The following is a 17309-nucleotide window of genomic DNA, read 5'->3' as shown; positions in this document are numbered from 1 at the left end:
ATTGATACATTTTTACATTCCGATCGTTCTTAGTGGAAGAACAAAATGTTCAACTTCCGGTTTGCAGATAGCCTTTATAAACGTGGCGCGCACGCGTAATACGCAATCCGCTGGTCACTGTCAAGATTAGGGTTGCGGGCCTCTCTTGGGCCCGCAATTAGCAGGAGTATTTTTAAAATACAACATAAAGTACAAAATAAAGCTGTTCCAACGTTTTCCAATTACGGACACCTCAAGGCAATATCGACCCCCCACGTATCTATCTACAGGTTCCTGTATCCAAAACTAACTTACCCAACTGTTGACATTGTAACAAACGCCCACCAAAATCCATCAAATGCCCCACGATGAAAACAACGAGGAAATTCATCTGAGTTCCATGTTGTATCCTACAACAAGAAACCAAACACATCTTCAAGGAACAATGCACATTTCAGTTTATTGAAAAATCAAGACAATCAAGTTTAATTTTCATAACAATTCAACACACATATAGTTCCGTCTGGCCACCCAGCTATCGGCGCCGGCGATATATCCTTTGGTAAATAGGTTGTCATCGCAAAAGGATCAGGGCGCTGCTTTGCGCTGCTTTGAACCGTTTTGTGGGCCTAGCTTTTAAAATGCCATATTGCAGTAATACCACGCAGTACCTAGCCTGCAAGCAGGCTCTCTACTCGGGCGCAACGTGAGTCTCTCTTCGAGCGCCAAAGGCGCGATCCCGCGAGTGCCGAAGGCGCGAGTGTACCCGAGTGTACTAGAACTAAATGAGATCGAAATTTGGGCGTTTTAACAAAATTCCAATTTCTTTCCGAATTAATTAATGAACTAAAATAAGGAGTATTTTGAATTTTACTTTTTATCGCAGAATTGTGTAACTCAGCGAAGTATAGCACTTCCATGTGATAATTTAATGTGGAACTGATTATCGAATTTTTGTTAAGGCTTAGCTTGCATTAAGCGCCATGAATAGAGTTTGAGACGGAGAACAGAGAAGAATAAAAATAATTAAAATTTTGACTTACAAGAGCCCAGACACAAATGCCAGATATTGCGCATAACAGTAACGAAATCAGCAAAACCGGCCATCCGTTAGCTATGGCTTTCCACACCACTTGCTTGCTATATTCTTTAGCGTTGTTCTTGTCCGCAATCAGAACCAATCCGGGCGACTCGAGAACCTTGATGAATTTTAAGCTTCCAGCATATTGAAAAGCAAAGAACTCGTTTTCAATATATACTGGTAGTCCAATGTTAGCATCTCCATGAAAAATGTTAGCATGCATCACGGTTTTGTTCCAAGCCTTGTGAGTATACTGTAAACGTGTTCCTCGTCGATCGAAATGTTTGCAGCAAAACTGAACAGCGCGCCCAATAATATTATAGAATACGCCCTTTAAATCAGAATTTTCGTCAATCACGTCGTCACTGGCGTTCTTGTGCTGAAACATGAAAGGAGGTGTCGATAGCCACGTTATATTAATTACTCTTGAACAGTGACCTGAAGGTGCGTAGTTTCCAGTTATCTGGCAATCTCTGTTCAATGGCTCCTCCATTGGCAAGTTCGTCGCCCCTTCAGCATTGCTATTCCAAGAAGCGGTTTCCGACGGTGTCGGGAGAAGCGTTGAAGGATCAGGGCTCTGCTTCGTGTTGGGGTCTGTTGTCAGTTGATTGACGGGTGGCCAGTCTGTCGTGTTGTCGCCGCTTCCTCCGACGTTAGGAGCTGTTGGTAAAGTCTCACTAGCATCTGACACTGTACTTGGCAGCTCAAATGAAGAAATGGGAGGTTCAGGAGATGGTGGAGGTGGTTCATCGGTGCAATTTGGCATCGACTCGCTGTCATCCAATTCTAAAACATTTATCATGACATAATCCAACCCTTGCCCGTATTGGAAGAAAACGAGGAAAAAGGCAAAGTAGATGTTTCGTACAATCGTTTGGAAAAACATGGTCAAATACTGAGTGCTTGCTGTTAAACTGTTCTTGGTCCAATGCACTTCATAACCGCAAGCGAGCAACAGAAAAAAATAATTTGAACTGGAGATAGCACATTAATGTTTTATAAACTTTGGTGCCAGTGCAGCTGTCTTAACAGATTGAAATCTCAACCACACTTATTGTCTTCTTTCTTCTTTCTCTAAACATAGCTGGGGATGTTCTTCAGTTAATTTCCGTTTGATCAGTGGGATGCTCGATGGCGAGCTTATTACGAATTCATTAAATATTCTATACATGTTGTGTGAAGCCACTCTTCATTAATCAATGAACATCAATTCTATATACTACCGAATAACTGAACTTTTGTTTAAAGTAGAGTCAGACATGATACCTCAATTACGATAGTGCAGAGTTTGTCATAATTTTGCCTCACAGCTTGAAAGAGCTATTTACAAGCTAAGGCCCATTTTGTCACAAGCAGAATCTTATCTGTAAATATAAAAGGAATACATAATGTTGCTATATAAAATAAACCTTAGATCAAGGACGAAGCTGTGGGCCTAGTTTCCAATTTCGTGTCAGACTGGTTTTGTATTATTTTCCTGCATTTCGTTATACCTTGAATAATTGTGGAACCCACATCACGATAGTGAAGAGTGAGTCGGGGTTTTGCCTCTCAGTTTTAATTAGCTCTATACAAGCAGAATCTAATTTTTAAATTTAAAAAGAATATATAATAAAATTTCGTATTTTTTTTTTGCAAAAAGCCTTACCCCAGGAACGAAGCTGTGAGCTTATTTTCCAAGTTCATGACTGGTTTAGTATTCTTTTTGAATGTGTCTAAATTTAAATCCACCCGCTGTATCCGTAATAACAGTTGCAGGAACGAAGCTGTGAGCCTAGTTACCAATTTCGTGACTGGTTTTCTATTCTTCTTTTCCGGGTTAACTTTGTGAATGTGACAGATAAACACTTTTTAATTTAGACCGTGACACTCGTTAAATTTTCACTCCTTTTTAACTGATTTTATTTTATTTTGTGCACAACAAACAGCTGTGCCACACTGGTGGCATGTTTTAATTATACACCTATATACTAATTTCACTTCGTTGGTAAAAACTCAGTTCTAAAACAATCGCTCAGTGGTGCTTGGCCCACTTAGACTAGCACTAGCAACCTGCGGTTATTCTAATTGAAAAATATTTAAGCAAAGAAAATAAAGATTGTTGTTGTTCTTGTTGTAAACAAAACTCAGTGCTACAATGCTTACAAACAACCTTTCAATTCAGTATCTTTTCAGTGAAATTTGTGGCGGAACCCGTGCTTGTTCTTAGTTCATATTTATAGTATAGTGGGACCCCATCCATTTCAGTTCATATTTTAGATTGATATCAAGACATCAGATCAGATCAGACTAATAATCGCCCTTTAAGAAAAAGAGATTTTCAAAGATAGAAACACTCACATTTAAATTGAGTTTTGGTAAACATAAAGTCTACTTAAACGGCTTTGAAAGATGACGCCAACAGAAAGATGATTGGTCGTCACGTGATAGGAACAGCGTCCCAAGTCTCATTGAATTTCTGTTAGCGTCAGATTTCGCGGGGTAATTTTTCCAGAAGCGTTTATCTCAATTCCGCTTCACGACTGTTTCACGTTCGACAGACTAATGAAAACGAAAGACTGCTCGTTATCGAATTTACTCTGCAGACGGATGACTTGTCCGAGAAATACGATTAATTGTCTGAGACGAGTTCATGATGTCTCGCCGTCGAAGACGTATAACGACTCCCAGTGCAAAAACAAGACGATTGCAATTTTGGACGGACTCATCTGATTTTTATATGGCCTCTTTAATCTGTCGACTGAAAATTCCGTCGCTTGAGACGGACAACTACAATTTTGTACTTTAGGACACTTCACCTAATGCCAATTAGCGACAAATTCTTATCAAGTGTGATTCATTGATAAATTTTTCGAACCCCACTTAACTCAAAGCAATTCGGAATATTAGGCCTAGGTTGAATGGATCAACATCGACATGATTGTGTTTGGTCGGAATGATAGGTCGGAGACAAAACCATTTGTTGACAAAATGTGGTGTCCCTTGATTATAAATGGAGGTGGATAAAGCTCAGACGACTTACTCGTCTCAAGTTTTCAATTCGTCCTGTATTCAATCTGGAAGGGTGAGCACTGACCTGCGAGCCAGATTTTGTTTTTGCTCTAAAAAATGGGTACTACTGACGCGAAAACAGGGAGCGAGCGCGATATTTAAGCACAATAGGCTTCATCTCTGTTTTGGAGTTGGTCCCTAAACGTTCGTCCTTGAGGAACAAAAGACAGACGGTTCTCACTCTAATAATTTTAAGCCAACTGATCTGAGACAAAAAAAATTGCCTCACACGGGCGAGTTATCGTTCAGTAAAAGTGAAAACGGCTTCATCTTTAAGAAATGAATTGACTGCATGTATGTTAACCGTTTCAGTGTAAAAGCGGCTATTAGAACACCGCGCTGAAGTACATATGTCGCACGTTGAAAAAGTCAATCAAGTCCCCAGCGCCACTTGTTTCTCGTACATAGGCTCAGCTCAGCTCAAACAGGTGAAATATTCCAGCCTGTCCGAGTTCTGTGTGCGTATCGCCGCTACTCAAACTTACGCGATGCCTTGGTTCGGAGCTCATTAGGAGACGAAAGGAATGTTGCCGACCGCGCGGAGTTTGGAACATCCCCTTGTGCGAGACCCCGTTGTAAGATATGCGACTACACCAACGCGACTCTTGTTATTAACACACCTGGTGGATCAATCCATGTTCGCCAAAGATACACCTGCACCACAACGCATGCGGTATATATAATTCAATGCCGCGCGTGCGCCAAGGTTCTGGCTGATAGGTTCAGAGAGCATTTAAGATCAATCACCACACGAAGCGATGCTCCAGTGGCTGAACATTTTAATCTGCCAGGACATAGCACGAACGACTTGCTTGTCTCAGTGCTCCGTGACGGACTAACTGATACCATGGAAAGAAAACGGGTTGAGTCAAAGCTGATTTTCCGCTACCAGACTCTGCAGCCTCGTGGCTTGAATGTGGACTTAATCTCCTCTAGTGTTCACTCTAACAAGCGCGCGCGCTCGTGGCGTACGTTTTAATTTGTTACTTTCCAAATACATTGATCACGCGCACGTGCTGTTTTTCGTTAACTGCCATTTACATTTTCCACTGAAGAAGGGGAAGTAACCCCGAAACGTCTGGAAAATTTTTTCTATCTCTGGCGCGTTTTACATTTTAAAGGGGGGGGGGGGGGGGGGGGGGGCCGGGGGGGTATTAAAAAAAAAAAAAAAAAAAAAAAAAAAAAAAAAAAACCCCCGCCCCCCTGGCCCCCCCGGGGCGGGGGGGGTCAAAAAAAAAATATATATATATATATATATATATATATATATATATAAAAACAAACCAAAAATTCCACCCCCCCCCCGAGAAAAAAAAAACACCCCGCACGCCGGCCTCGGCCCGCTTCGCGAGAATTATCATAGGTTCAGCTAGCCGACTAAGAGAAACAAGCGGCTCTGGGGATGTGGGAATGTGTGCCAGGGCTCTTACTAAAGTAATCAACAGACATTAGACCAACGCGACTCCATATGATTTTGTATCTACTTATTATTGACCATTGTTATTTACACAGTATTTATCATTACAAGCAATTTCTTTATATACCATGACTTTCTTCGGAATGCCTTCGAGCTGGAGTAGATTGTTTCAGGCTACCATAGTTCATAAGCGAGACGTGCAGATCTTCCAAGGGAATCAGACTGTTCGATGTCCCGGGAGAAGGGAGAGATTCCGACATGAAAGAGATGGGTCCATGCTCGTCGTCTGGCTTGCGGGTGCAAATTACGAGGTTTGGTCTCACTTATTTTTTAGCCGTCGAGGTCTCGTTAAGGGTTTCACATGATGAAATATAAATCGCTGTTATACTGCGTTAGCGATCTACACCGATCAGACATAAAAAAACGGTCGCTTTTAGAGGTCAAAAAGCTTGAGTCACGCCCAGATTGGTCTCCTTAAGGGGTTTAATTCAAATTTTCAGACGAGCATCCCCATCCTTTTCATACTGAGCAGTTCCCCCGAGGAATGCGAGATTAAGACACTTTTAACTTTACAAGGTGGATATATTGCACTGTCTTCAAGAAACAGAACTTACTATAATTTCGCATCTTGGTTCTATAATCTAATTATATTAACATGACAAAACTACTGCTCGTCAACTTTCACAAATGAGGCGGGTAAGTCAGACTATAAGAGCTATTTCTGTGAATACCAAATGTTCCTCAAAGTTACCCTACATTATTATATGGCTAGAGCTTGTTTAAGCGATAATTATATTAAAGGCCTCCAATGATTGGCTAATATTAAGAGACATATTTTTCCTGAAATGCCAATGGACATTATGGGCGATGTTATTGCGCGGTTGGCTGACAAAACGCGAAAAACAGCGCGGTAAAGATAGCCACGAAATATACTTGTCTGCTTTATTACTCTCTCTAACTGCGGTTTGCTCGGTCCTTACCAGAAATAGAAAACTCGAGTGGTATTCCCTCTCTTGAAAAGATCCGAAAACACTTAACTGACATCGTGTGATGAGAGTACAGCACATGTTCCAGTCATTTAATATTAGTTTGTAGTGCAATTCACGACACTTCCTCTGGTATTTTGGCTACATTTCATTCGTCTTTAAATTGTACAATTAATAATTTTAAACATCACTTGTACTATAGAACTAAGAAATATTTCCAAGTCAGTTTTCATTAAGTTCTATCTTATTTTACAAGTTTAATCAGTTTTTAATCTGATAAAACGTCTTTACTGCATGTTAAAATCACTTTGCTCTCACTGGCCATGCTAAAAATACGAAGTTAAAAATGGATATATTTAAAACTAGCTAAAAAGTCTTACAACTAGGATAAAGCTAGGGCCAGTATCGTTCAAGTCACCAACTAATGCAAGACTCATGCCATTTCCTTGTCACTAATGCTTCGAATGCTGGCTCCAAAAGTGGCATTGTTGACTGTGAAAAAGACAAGAAAGCATGAAGTTACGGTTCAACACTCAAAGTGTCAAATGCAAGTGTCAAATATTTGTATCATGTACGATAGAACATGTGAGCCCGCACATTTTGTGTATTACATACATGTGTAACAAATAAAAGAAAAACGCCAAAAAAATAAAAAATCCTCTACGGTAGCCGATGCTGTAAGAAAAATACATTTTGTGCGAAATAACTGGATATTTGACCACACATTTTCGGTTACTGGTAGCTTATCTTCAAGACAAATAATGGTGACGTGTTACCAAAGTAATAATAATAATAATAATAATAATAATAATACTTTATTTAATGAGGGTAACATAGTTTACTGGTGGCCCAGTAGTTTACAATATGGCCCTCCCTAATTAATTACATATTACATACTTAACTACAAATTATATAAACCTAACTACATATTATATACTAAAGACAGTGATAAAAATTTAAACTTAAGGACGGTGCGTACTAATAACAAAGTATTTTTGCCCGGCCGATGACTATACAAGAAATGTAGATGTTACCAAGGGCTACTAAAATTCAAAAAGAAAATTGGGGGTAGCCACGCAAATTTTTGAGATAATTAGGTTTGAAATCTGGAAAAAAGTGCTGACGTGGCATTTTAAAATAAAGTAAAACTAAATACAATTTCCTTGCAAATTTCATTTGAAATTGGTTTTTCATGAACAAAATCAACATTAAATATAACAATCTTTACAATAACTAACAAATAATGTCTTCGGAACTGCGTTATCCGCGTTTTTATTAACAAAATAATTGCGTTTGAGCCATTTTTGACATTAGCAGCTTTCACTTGCACGGCCAGAAAATCGGCCTAATTTTTTTTTTCACTTAATGAAAAATTAAACATGTGCTCTATAGACTTACCACTTACATTTTATAAAATAAAAAGTGGGGGTCACCACGCGTTTTTAAAAGTTATACCAGTTGTTTTCAGGCTCTATGAAATCGCTTTTGGAGTTTGTTACATTTTTCCTATCCCCTCCCTAGCGAGTTGAATATTTGCATCTCGCGCGTGCACTACGCCATTTGTCACGGTTAGCAGTTTGCGGGTAACGTTTTAGCGCTTAGCGATTTGTTTTTAACTGTTAATGTGAGCCATTTTCAGTGGTTAGCGGTAAATGGTTACTTATATGTTGCTTTTCCGCTCTTCCTGGCTTAGGACATGTCCATAAACTGGCTTTCGTCGCAGAAAAAACTTTCTTGATTTTTAGTCGCGCGCTTGTTCGCGTAGTTGAATTCGTCATTTTGCGCGAGCAAATTAATTAAAAGCGCGCGCGCCCAGTGTGATCGATGCATTGCGTGATGCGCAGAACAAGTGCGCAGTAGCAATAGGAGGCACCGTCCTTAATTTAATACAATGAGAACTAAAAAAAAAAAAAATGTTAAAAAATGTTGCTAATTTTAAAAAGTTCTATATAAACCTAACTACATATTATATACTAAAGTGATAAAAATTTAAACTTAATTTAATACAATAAGAGCTAAAAAGTGCTGCTGATTTTAAAATGTTCTAGTCCAGCATTTTGTTTTAGTAGCGTTTGGTGTAGTTTTCCTGTAAACTGTTTGTGCGAGGCAGCATTACGAATAGAAGCGTCAACATTGTTCCAGAGGCGGGTTGCGCTGGCGTGAAAGGTCCTGCCACCTGAAATTCTTTTATATTTAGGAAGAACTACGTTGTTCTTTGTTGTAGCTTTAGTGTTGTAGCTATGAGTGTCCTTTAAATAATGTATATATGGAATGAAATAATCCGGACAGTGTCCAAAACTAATCTTATGTAATAGATAAAGCTTTCTGCTACGTATAATATCGTCTATGAGAAGCCATCCTAATTTAGTAAATAACTCCACAGAGTTATCAGAGAACTTAGCATCAAGTATTAATCGTGCACACCGTTTTTGGATTTTTAGTAGTCTAATTAAATTCTCATTGGAGCATATGTATCGCGAAAACAAGAGAATTGGAAAAAGGGGCGTGTAACACACGAGGCGGAATGTTATTACCTCCTCCACTCCCTATGTCTTCAGTCCTGTTTTTTGTAGTAACCCTTTGGTACAGAAACATCGCCAGTTCATACAGTAGGACTGCTCCAATGAGCGCTGCCAGAAAAACTGTCAACGAAATAACAATGGAGTGAAATGCTGGAGAGTTCCCGCCGAGAACAATCACATCATCATTGCCCATAGCATCGGACAGTTTCTCCTTGAAAATGAAAAGAAAAAAATTCTAAACAAAACAAAACAGGTCAACAAAAAGATTGGGTCAGCTGGCTCGGAGTTGGGACTGGTGTCCAGTCTCTTTTCAATTTATGTATCGTTAAATTTTGTGTCCAAGTTTAATCAAAACCTATTGTTCAATTTCACATAAATAATTTTTACCCTCCAGTATTTATTTGCAAAGGCGAAGTGCAGTTTAGGGGGTCACGCATGCTTGCAATCTACAGCTAATTCAAAATAGGTTGTCGGAAAAAAAGCACAAGCTTAAGAGAGCACGCAACAAGAACGAAAGGTGGTCTGGATATTCACTGCAATTTGCATGTTGGCCCAGAGGAAATGTGCAAGCTTAAATTTGTATTTTGGCACGTGAAGAATTAATTTTTTTCGCTAAGAAGGCCTTTTCTGTAGCTTTACGTTGACTGTCGCTTGTCTTTAGGTTTTACAATTTCTTCTAAAATTCAGCGTGGCTAAAAGTATATATGAATACTTGCAAATTCGCATTTTTCATGTCGTCCATGTCGCCATCTTATTAGTATACTGCACGTGCAGTAGCTCTTTAGTTTGATAGTTAGTGATAGTTTATTAATAATACAACTTCGCAACCTAAAGGTTGGTTTACTTCTACCCATACTACCTTTCGGGATTGTCGCGTGCACTTTTATGCTTTTCCGACCTTTCTCGAAATATACAGAGTTAACAAGTCATACTGTCTAATGAGAGTTTAGTTAAAATTAATAATAGCATTCTGAAATTGTCCAATCAGATGGAAGGCACAATGAAATTCATAGAGACTCCACTGACGCTAAAACATCCAAGTGAAAATGAAAATTGCAGTTAAAACTTTACATTGGAAGTCCCCCTAACTTTACCTCGTTGCACCCTGATATGACCATGTTCAACAATGTTTACAACATACAACAACAACAGCAACACAACACAACAAAAACAGTAATGTATAGCGATACCTGCATCTCATCCATATACTCTTTCATCAGAGTGTAAACATCTTCTCTTCGATGCAAGATAAGATGGCGAATACAATCTTCTACTGGCCAAGAAAAAATGTCAATCTCTCTAAATGCGAAGCCATACGATCGGGTCCTTTGAACCACTTTGGCCACGTACAATCTTGAATCGCTGACCTGCTCCATGTAATACAGCCCACTGTACATTTCATCTAGTATTCCTGTGACGGTTTTTGTGTCCACTAGCGCCTTATGCATTTCATCAAAACTGTCGAACACTGAAGAAAACAGGTTTCTTTTAAGTTTCGTTTTTACCTTTCTGTTTGGCCTTAACATGCCCAGATAAAACTTCTACGGCCATCGTTGGGTTATCAAGCCATGACCGTTAGCTTAGTGTATTATTATTAATTTATCTGCTTTTATTATTCATTCAAAATATTTCTTCATTTCTGATATGGTTTACAGTGCCCAGATAATTCCAGCTAATCGGCTGAAACCGACCAGATTTAAAAGGCCTTTCTATTATTGGACGATTGACGTCACGTAACAGCGGCTTTGGTAGTGCAGAGCTAAAAGCGCGAAAATGGTCGCCAGGTTTGATAATTACGAGGAACAAAGTCACTTGATTTTCAAAGCTTAAAGCACTTAAGGACGTTCGTGCGAAAATCTTCCAACATTGCAATTTTTCTTAAACTTTCACCACTGCTAGTTTACGAGTAACTTATGTCAGAAATGTAAAAAAAATTGGGGGTCACCGAATTCGTTTTCGAGATACGATATCTGAAAAAAAAAAAAGGCGCTTATTTGGATAAATTTTACTTCTTCACTCGATATGACCTCTGCGGCTTCTGGCAACAAAGTATTTTAAATGAATTGATGCAGGCCAACTTCCTTTGTCTGAATTTATTTGAGTGGGTCTATTGAACAAATACATTTCACTTTTATAGTCCTTTAGAGTAAACCTTGTCTTTAACAATTGGATTTGCAAACGTTCAAAACAGCAAAATGCTGCAAAATGTGACTGATTCGATCGCGCGCGCGAAGAGAAAATGAAAAAATAATAAACTTCTAACATTCAAATTTGGCTCATTTTTTGTCAATCGGTAGAGATCTATCCCAAAAGGTTATATATCCCGAAAAAAATGAGGGTCACCGACCGTTTAAGAGAGCAAATTACAAGCGAAGTTAACGCAACGGCTACCCACCCTATATGTGTTTGAAAAGTTTTCTCAGCGCGCGCGATCATGCATGACGTGGCGTGGCGTTGCAACATGAATTACGTGCGCGGTTAGGATGCGTTTAAACAATTAGCGTGAACGTCCTTTAAGCTAAAATTAAGGGTGTTTTTAACAGGTTATACAGTTGCTATGGTTACCAGTGACGTCAAGAATAACCACAATTTGTTTATCAATTAATGTTTGTAGCACTGATCCATCAAAGTATATAAGAACTGGAAGGTACTGAAAACCGCTTTGAGCCTCCTTACAGGTGTTTTGCGTTTTTAGAGCTCTGGAAATATTTTGAATGAATAAGAAAACTGTTATTGAATTCGGCTTTCGTATTAAGAATTATGCAGATCTCTCGAATATCCTCGATCTGCATAATTCTTCATATCATACTCGGCCTCATCCAATAATTGCTAAATAATTTCTTTTAACGTACAGTAAAAATATTAAACGCACCTTTTGGATTTCCGCCATGCTTGATAACCTCTTGGAATGCTGGACTTCCCTTCAATACAGCTATCTGTAAAGTAAAGGTAATTAAGTTTAACCTTATACCGCCATCAAAATAACATTAACCCTGGAACACCACAGTGCTCAAAGGAAATCCAGCATCAACAACAACAACAACAATTTATTGGTATCCCCATATAAAATAGTATTACCTAGGATAACAATATAAGGAATTACATACTCTAACAATATACTAAATAAGCTTACAAGTTTCTCTTATACGTAATGCTTCATAGATATAATAACCTAGTTTATTACAGATGAAAGAATCAACATTATTAACAAGAAAATAATTTTATCAGCATCGTTCAAAACATCAACTGATGGATATTTAAGTTTAATATCACTTGTTATTTGTTGCCTAATAGTTCTATAGCGATCACAATGAAATAAGAAATGGATTTCATCCTCTATTTGATTAGAGCGACAATATTGACAAATCCTAAGAGATTCGGGTAATTTAGGTATACAATGTCGCCCAGATTGGATTCGAATACTACGATTGCCTGATCGTAGTTTAGCTACAGCTCGTCTATGCTTTTGATTCTTCACTTGTTCTAAATAATCAGATCTACTAACATCTGTTATAATATAGAGTAGAAACATAACTTCTTGTTAGAGCGGATTAACTCCAGTTGGTGTTATTTTAAACTGTTTCAGGTGATGTGGCATTTTCTTTTTTGTAAATTATGTTTGATCGTTGGTATATTATTATTTTGAATTGTTTTGTTATGCGATTGTTTTTGAATATCTAGATAATTATGAATAATTTTATTAACTGTTTACATGAAAGAGGATTTTGTTTCATTTGTCAATTGATTGGAAGTGATTAAGCATTGTTTGGCAATACTGTTTCTGAGAGAGATTTATAAAATGACTTTTCATCCTTTCAACATCCCAGAGTCAAACCGCGGGTTAATTAAAGTTGTTTTTGTTTTCGTTAAATGTTTCTGAGATGAATGAATGAATGAATGAATGAATGAATGAATGAATGAATGAATGAATGAATGAATGAATGAATGAATGAATGAATGAATGAATGAATGAACCACTTCATTATAGTGTCAAGGTATTTAGCTTTAAAAAAATTGGGGACACTATTTACTTTAAAATTCACTAAGCTACATAAAGTTAAAAATATTTACACTTAAATTCTAAGAAAAAAGAACCGTACTACATAGATGAATATATAAATAAATGAATAAATAAATACATGAGAATAAAATATAAAATTTCATAATAAAAGTAGGTGTAAGATAAAAATTGCAGTTAAGAATTAAAAATTTAACATTTAAAAATTTAAATCCGCCTAGCTATTTGCTATTCAAATAGAAGCCGTTGAGACACTCTTTCTCGTATAATTATGGTTTTTTTTCAATGATTGCTGTCAGTTTTCAACTTGGGTGCTCTTTAGTGTAATAGGGGGATTCCTGCTGACGTCATTGTCAACATCTCGAATGTTTGAAATTCAAACATATGTCATAAATAGAGAGAGCATAAAGGAAAAAAAAATTTAACCTGCTTCAAATGATGGATTCAAACACCATGGTTGATGTTTGTATGCGGGCACACAGCTATACCAACGTTTACATACTTAAGGTTCTTAAACAGAGAATATTTTGCTTAATATTCAACATGTTCCTCACATTTTCTCCAGACACATGGTCAGTGTATTGTTTCTACAATTTGCCGGCGACTAAAAGTAATTTTCGATAAATTTATGCTAATGAGGAAATCAAACAACTCTACCGACCAAGGATCGCCCCACAGGGCGAAACATTGGGCTTTGCGTTTTCTCAACAAATTATCACTTTTGACGGTGTAAACACATTCCTAACTAGTTTTAAACAGTGATCAGTGTGTTTCTGTAGGCGTGTGTCCTAACTACTTGGCAATATTTCTAATTACCTTTTTCCCCACCAAGGGCACATCTTGACCAACTGTAGAGGAAAGAGCTGTGGTGAGGGTAGCTGTCATTACAGAACACACCGTGAGACCAATCATGATCCACACAATACAGAATAATCGAGCTATTATCGACTTGGGAGATTTGTCACCGTACCTAGATTGAAAAATGTTCACTGTCAACTAGCAAGAAATGCGATGACATGACAAATAGAGAGCTTTTCGCTTTTGTCTCTGGAAACACTTGCTAGCGCTAGTTTCCTGGGATATAAAAACTGAAATTAAATATTGGCAGAAGCATTTCAAAATAAAGCTGTTTAATTTTCTTTCCAATTTTGAGTACCTTAAGGGGATAACGACCCCTATGTAATCTATCTACTTGGACCCAAAAATCACGTACCCAACCGTTGACATTGTAACAAACGCCCACCAGAATCCATCAAATGCTCCCCGATGAAAACGACGAGGAAATTCATCTGAGTTCCATGTTGTATCCTACAGCAAGAAACCAAAATCCTTCATTAAAAGTTCATACAAAATGCCGTGTAATCGGTGACATATGTTGCAAAACCAAAAGCGACTCAGTCTTAAAAGAATTTAGAAATCTGTTTCATTGATAGATATTCTTTGCTTACTTATAACAAAATCAAGTTAAACCTTCACTGCTGTCACTGCTGCCTCAAACACTGAATCATTTTGTTAGCCTAGCTTGATCTCATATTGCAGTTTTACCGCGTACAACCGCAATGATATGTATACAGTATTAAGGGATAGAAAAGTTGGGCATATGAACAATTTTTTTTGTGAGTTGATTAAAAGAGAAAGTTTGACTCCGATTCAAATTCCTTTCAAGAACCAAATGAATAAATAAACTTTAATAACGTGTATTTGCATTTTATCCTTCACGGACTGGTGTGACTCAGCGAAAGAATATAACTTCCATGCCTGACTCTAATGTGAAAGTGATTGTCGAATAACTGCAAAGACTTCCATTTGGCCTCATTAATAGAGTTTTAACTCTTAATGAAAAAGGAAAAACAAAAGCCTGACTTACAAGTGCCCAGACACAGATGCCAGATATTGCGCATAACAGCAATGAAATCAACATAACCGGCCATTCGTTAGCTATGGCTCTCCACATCACTTGTTTGCTTCTTTCTGTCGCGCTGTTCTTGTCCGCAATCAGAACCAATCCGGGCGACTCGAGAACCTTGATGAATTTTAAGCTTCCGGCATAGTGAAGCTCAAATAACTCATTCTCAATATATACCGGTAGTCCAATGTTAGCATCACCATGAAAGATGTTGCCGTGCATCATGCTTTTGTTCAACGCCTTGTGAGTATATTGAAAACGTGTTCCTTCTCGATCGAAATGTTTGCAGCAAAACTTAGCAGCGCGCCCAATAATATTATAGAAAACACCCTTTAGATCTGCATTTTCGTTCATCACATGGTCGCTGGCATTCTTGTACTGAAACATGAAAGGAGGTGTTGGTAACCAAGTTATATTAATGACTCTTTTACAGTGACCCCGAGGTGTGTACGGTGAGATGCAATCCTCCGTTGGCAAGTTCGTCGCACTTTCAGTATTGCTAGTCGGAGAAGCAGTTTCAGGCGGTGTGGGGGGAAGCATTGGAGGATCGCCGGTCTGGTTGTTGGTATTGGGTACTGTTTTTAATTGATCGAGGAGTGGCCAGTCTGTGGTGTTGTCGCCGCTTCCTCCGACGTTAGGAGTGGTTGGTAAAGTCTCATTAGCATCTGTTTCTGTACTTGGCAGAAAAAATGAAAAAATGGGCGGTTCTGGAGGTGGTGGCGGTGGTGGAGGTGTTGACGGTGGATCATCAGTGCAATTTGGCATCGACTCGCTGTCATCCAGTTCTAAAATATTTATCATGACATAATCTATCCCTTGCCCGTATTCAAAGTAAACGAGGAAAAAGGCAAGACAGATAATCTTCTGAAAAATCATGGCAAAATACTGAGTCCTTGCTTTTGAACTGTTCTCAATTTTGACCGAAGCACTTTACATTGCCAGTGAGCAATGGGAAATATCAATCTGAACTGGATATTCGCACATAAATATGTTTGGTAAATGCAGCTGCCTTAACAAATTCTGAATTTCGACCACTTATTGTCTGGGTTCTTCTTTGTCTTAGCATGGCTGGGGATGTTCTTAATATAATTTCCGTTGATCGGTGGGATACTTGATTAAAAGTTAAATTATATATCCTACATGTTATGCGAAGTCGATCTTCTATTTACGAATGTCTAAATGTTTACTACATACGAGAACAAGTAAACTTTCAAAAATTTCCTCGTGATGAATTTAAATAATCATCATACGCACGTTACGATATTGTAGATGTTGTCGGGATTTTTTTTCCAGCTTTAAAGAGGTGTTTACAAGGCCAATTATTGCCACAAGGAGAATCTAATCTGTATGTATAAAGAAATAGTGTTGCCAATTAAAACTCAGAATACTGAGTCCTTGGAACGAAGCTGTGAGCCTGGTTTTCAATTTCATAACCCGTTTTGGATTCTTTGTTTCAGCTTAAATTTCTTAGTGTATTGTCCAAATTTGATAGCAGATTTAGACCCTTACATCGATTGACACTCCTAAAATTTTACCACACTAAGTAATTTTGACTGATTTACTTTTCTTAAGCGCAAAAAAACAGCAGCCCCACAGCTTGTTTTAATCGTACACGGATATAGTTACTTTTTACACGTTGTTGGTAAAAACTTCTAGAAACATCGCACAGTCTTTCAATATATCACGTTTGCAATCAAATTCGTGGAACTCAAGCTGTTTTATGCCTCCAGTCGTTATAAATACTATTCTACTTGCATCCTTATACAAATGCTGCAATCTGCAGCATCTGCTATCGTACACTGTCATTCATTAGTGTGCAGTGTCTGAAGGTTGTCCTAAAAATGTTGAAGTCTCGGTAGGAGATACAGAAATATTACACTGTTATTACTGAATAATTTAATTTCGGTAAAAACTTAAAGAAGGACATGGCTGTTATGCGACTTTAAACTTATTTATAAGAACGTGTGTCTGACACGGCTGCAAGTTTCGCTAAAAGCGTGAAGTTAGAGAAATGATTGGAGATATTTATTTAAAAGAAGTTTAGACAATTTAGTTAGAATTCACATAATCAATTTTTCGCTCTCGATTTCCTTAGGTGATAGCTATAGCTATTTATACCATGCCATAGAAAATACAGCCAATCAGAATACAGGAAAGCCGTTGTATATTCGACGGTATTCAACTCAACCTTCCCATCGTGCGCTGCGATTGTATTCTCGACGAGATTTAGTAAGCGTATTTTCTATGGCATGGTATAAAATAGTTACACAACACTTTCTCGTGGTATACTATGGAATATCCCACTTGTCACTTGTATTTTCTTGGTATACACACTCGCCTAAAGGCTCG

General features: G+C 38.0%; 2 protein-coding genes across 2 annotated transcripts in view; both read right to left on the bottom strand.

The window, feature by feature from the left end:
* LOC144643309 (uncharacterized) overlaps window positions 1-1999 on the bottom strand; it is a 76401-nt gene extending 74402 nt beyond the window's left edge. The window contains exons 1-2 of the mRNA XM_078502512.1: window positions 1023-1999; window positions 295-389 (exon numbers count right to left, since the gene is read on the bottom strand). Coding sequence (XP_078358638.1) covers window positions 295-389; window positions 1023-1946 — 1019 coding nt within the window. The 5' untranslated portion in view covers window positions 1947-1999. The remainder of the gene's footprint in view (window positions 1-294; window positions 390-1022) is intronic.
* A 3591-nt stretch (window positions 2000-5590) lies between these two features.
* On the bottom strand, window positions 5591-15970 carry LOC144643308 (uncharacterized). The gene is made up of 7 exons (XM_078502511.1): window positions 14922-15970; window positions 14268-14362; window positions 13871-14024; window positions 11909-11972; window positions 10227-10504; window positions 9049-9247; window positions 5591-7006 (listed from the first exon to the last, which is right to left on the bottom strand). The coding sequence occupies exons 1-7, from the start codon at window positions 15834-15836 to the stop codon at window positions 6948-6950; spliced, it is 1764 nt and encodes a 587-aa protein (XP_078358637.1). The 5' UTR covers window positions 15837-15970; the 3' UTR covers window positions 5591-6947.
* Between the last annotated feature and the right edge of the window lie 1339 nt (window positions 15971-17309).

This window comes from Oculina patagonica, chromosome 2 (genome assembly GCF_052425735.1).
Source record: "Oculina patagonica isolate OP01 chromosome 2, crgOcupat, whole genome shotgun sequence".
Lineage (NCBI taxonomy): Eukaryota > Metazoa > Cnidaria > Anthozoa > Scleractinia > Oculinidae > Oculina > Oculina patagonica.
Note: the sequence above shows the minus strand (reverse complement) of the source record. Positions and strands in the feature narration are given on the sequence as shown.